Source organism: Dipodomys ordii, unplaced genomic scaffold, assembly GCF_000151885.1.
Source record: "Dipodomys ordii isolate 6190 unplaced genomic scaffold, Dord_2.0 Scaffold18, whole genome shotgun sequence".
Taxonomy (NCBI): Eukaryota; Metazoa; Chordata; class Mammalia; order Rodentia; family Heteromyidae; genus Dipodomys; species Dipodomys ordii.
This window is the reverse complement of record NW_012267234.1, coordinates 20,269,530-20,273,268: the sequence shown is the minus strand read 5'-3', so window position 1 is coordinate 20,273,268 and position 3,739 is coordinate 20,269,530. Positions and strand designations below refer to the sequence as shown.

Genomic DNA, 3,739 nt, shown 5'->3' with positions numbered 1-3,739 from the left:
TGACCACGTGGGGAGGCCGGGGCTGTGACCACGTGGGGAGGCCGGGGCTGTGACCACGTGGGGAGGCCGGGGCTATGACCACGTGGGGAGGCCGGGGCTATGACCTCGTGGGGAGGCCGGGGCTGTGACCTCGTGGGGAGGCCGGGGCTGTGGTGTGTGTGTGTCTGACCTCGTGGGGAGGCCGGGGCTGTGACCTCGTGGGGAGGCCAGGGCTGTGACCTCGTGGGGAGGCCGGGGCTGTGGTGTGTGCGTGTCTGACCTCGTGGCGAGGCCGGGGCTGTGACCTCGTGGGGAGGCCGGGGCTGTGACCTTGTGGGGAGGCCGGGGCTGTGACCTCGTGGGGAGGCCGGGGCTGTGGTGTGTGCGTGTCTGACCTCGTGGAGAGGCTGGGGCTGTGACCTCGTGGGGAGGCCGGGGCTGTGGTGTGTGCGTGTCTGACCTCGTGGGGAGGCCGGGGCTGTGGTGTGTGCGTGTCTGACCTCGTGGGGAGGCTGGCTGTGTGGGAGCATGAGGAGCTGTCTTCGTGGAGGGGTGATGGGGCTGCATGGCCTGCTCCCGCCCCGGCATACGCTAGCAGGGGTGTGGCTTGGCTGTGTGTGGCACGCGGGGACACGGCGGATGCAGGGGCCTTGGGGCCTCCTAGTGAGGAGGGATGGGCAGCACCCCCAGGAGGGCCGACGGCCCGCTTACCGTGCCATGCTAACTGCTTCTCTCCTCCCCAGCCGCCCTGCTGCGCATCAACGTCCTCTCCCTGGTCTACCTGCTGGTGCTGCTGCTGCTGCCCTGGCTCCCGGGCCCCACGAGGCACAGTGTCCCAGGTAAGGTCCGGGGAGGGTGCCGACTTGGCAGAGACCCGGGCAGCGGGGAGCCGGACCCCGCCTGGGTCACCCGGCCGACATGAGGACTCCGGAGTCTCGTGTCCTCATTGTGGACTGTGGCTGTTTCCATCTACTCTGCGGAGGGCTCGTCACCGGTGTTGGGTGTGACAGGATAGAGGCTGTGGGCGACTCCCCGCCTGTCACGGGAAGCCTCTGGAAGCCAGGACAGCCCACACAGGAGCTTCCCAGCCTACTCCGTTCTGCAGCTGAACTGGGATGCCCTCCCCCACACGACTGTGGCCACGGCGGTCTCAGCCCGAGGGGCTCCGGCCGACTCACCCAGCCAGCAGCCCAGGCTGCCCGTGCGCCCTGCTTCCCTGCTTCCCTGGTGTCCCTCGGGGCCAGCCTGGGCTCTAGCCAGCCGTGAGCTGGGCAGGGATGTCTGTCCTGTCCTCCACACGAGCGAGGGTCGGTCCTGAGCCCCCGGGGGACTGGGCCGTGGGGCCCCAGCTGGGCTGTGTCCCGGCTATTGCTGCACCATGATAAAGAACAGCGCAGCGCTGTGCCCTGGGTGCAGGCCTGGCCAAGGCTGCCGGGGCCAGAGGTGAGGGCCCTCGGTATCCAGTTCTTCTTGCCTGCACTGTGTGCGTCTGGTGTCCGTTTTACGCCTTACAGTGACAGCAAGTGGTCAGGAACCTGTCCCCAAAATGCCCACCCTTGGTGGAGAGGCCTTAGCTAGCCGCGGGGCTTGGAGTGGGATGTGGCCCCCAGTTTACAGAGGGTTGTGGGGAAAGCACGCGTCACATCGAGAGACCCTGCCCAGGCGGAGCCGTCCAGGAGCGGCAGGAAAGCAGCTGAGGCCAGCAGGGGACACCCAGGGCTCACCGAGGACACTCAGGCCTGGGCACTGCCTTCTGGGTGGTGCTGGCCACCTTAGCGCCTGGGAGAATGGGCTTCCTGTGGCTGCTGGGCTGAGTCACCACCCCACCCTGGGCTGCGAAGCCACAGCTGACTCCTGACTCTGCTCGGCGGTTGGTAGAACCCAAGGTCGGGGCAGCGGTCAGGGCTGGACTGGCTTGCTTTTCCTTTTAGCTTTCTTTTGCTTGTTTTTCATCTGTTTGTGCTTTTTGTTTGGCTTTTGGGTGGTTATTTGGAAATAAGAGTCTCACGGACTTTCTTGTCTGGTCTGGCTTCAAACTGTGATCCTCAGCTCTCCTTCTGAGTAGCTAGGATTACAGGTGTGAGCCCCCGTACCTGGCTTGATTTTGTTTTTGTGCTAAGGTTTGAACAAAGGGTCTCAAACTTGCTAGGCGGGTACCCTACCACTTGACCCGCTCCCTCAGCCCCCCCCTCTCTTCCCTCCACCTCTCTGTCCGTCTCTCTCTGTCCCTGTCTCTCTCTCTCTCTCTCCCTGTCTGTCTGTCTCTCTGTCTGTCTCTGCCTCTGTCTCTCTCTCCCTGTCTGTTTTTCTCTCTGTCTGTCTCTGCCTCTGTCTCTCTCTCTTCCTCTCCATCTGTCTCTGTCTCTGTCTCTGCCTCTGTCTCTCTCTCCCTCTCCGTCTCTCTGTCTGTCTCTGCCTCTGTCTCTCTCTCTCCCTCTCTGTCTGTCTCTGTCTCTGTCTGTCTCTGTCTCTTTCACTTTTCTTTTCTTTTTGGTAGGTTGTAGGTAGGGCTTTAACCGGGCCTCAGCACTGTCCCTGACCTGTTTTTGCTCAAGGCTAGCACTCTATCCTTTTGAGCCACAGTGCTACTTGTGGTTTGGGGTGGCTATTTGGAGATAAGGGTCTCACTGACTTTCCTGCCTGGGCTGTCTTGGAACCTCAGTCCTCAGAGCTCAGCCTCCTGAGCAGCAGGGTTGACAGGCAGGCCTGAGCCTCCTGTGCCCAGCTGGGGCAGCTCTTTTTGCTTTAGGTTATTTTACAGATAGGCCCTTCTTGTGTGTGTGTTTCTAGCCAAGATACTAGACACACGCCCCCTGCTCATCCTATTGGCCGAGAGGAAGTCTTTCATTAACTTTTAGCCCAGGCCGACCGGAACTTGAGTGGGAATCCTCCGGAAGCCCCTCCCAGGACCTGAGGGGACGGAGTGGGCGGCCAGCCAGCTGGGGTCTGGCTTTCTGGCCTGAGAGGACGGTGTGGCCAGCCAGCTGGGGTCTGGCTTTCTGGCCTCTTCTTCTGGCGAGAGGCACACGCACTCCTTCCCTCAAGATGGCTGCCCTTCCTCTCCTCTTAACACACTGAGGTGGTCTAGAACAGCCCTCTACATCAGCTCGCTCCCAGCGGCCTTTGCTCACGTCTGCCTTAACCCGCGTGAGATCATAGTCCCCAGGGGTGTGAGCTAGCACTGTCCTGCTGGCCACAGGCAGAGGTCACCCTCTCCAGCTTGGCCATCCCTCAGGCCCCACCAGCCCAGGGGGCAGAAAGCAGAGGGAGGGCATTGGGGGTCCAGCACAATCAGCACGCTGGGAGGCAGGGGGCGCGGGCCAGCCCCTCCCCCTCCCCCTGCTGGCCTCACTGAATGCCACTTGCTCCTTCAATGTCTCGCGCCCCACGTAAGCGACTGGAGACTCCCAATGTGGCAGCCAGCTCAGCCTACCCAGGTGGAGGTTACAGGGGAGACCCTGACTCCCTGCCCCGTGCTCTGACGTGGTGGCCGTCCAGTCGGGGTTACAGGGGAGGCCCCGACTCCCTGCCCTGTCCTCTGACGTGGCGTCCAGTCGGGGTTACAGGGGAGACCCCGACTCCCTGCCCCGTCCTCTGACGTGGTGGCCGTCCAGTCGGGGTTACAGGGGAGACCCCGACTCCCTGCCCTGTCCTCTGACGTGGCGTCCAGTCGGGGTTACAGGGGAGACCCCGACTCCCTGCCCTGTCCTCTGACGTGGCCGTCCAGTCGGGGTTACAGGGGAGACCCCGACTCCCTGCC

The 3,739-nt window shown here is 63.1% G+C and overlaps 1 protein-coding gene across 1 annotated transcript in view; it reads left to right on the top strand.

Moving 5' to 3' along the window:
• Piezo1 (piezo-type mechanosensitive ion channel component 1) overlaps positions 1 to 3,739 on the top strand; it is a 55,640-nt gene that overhangs the window by 20,494 nt on the left and 31,407 nt on the right. Inside the window, exon 4 of the mRNA XM_013012725.1 lies at positions 723 to 818. Coding sequence (XP_012868179.1) covers positions 723 to 818 — 96 coding nt within the window. The remainder of the gene's footprint in view (positions 1 to 722; positions 819 to 3,739) is intronic.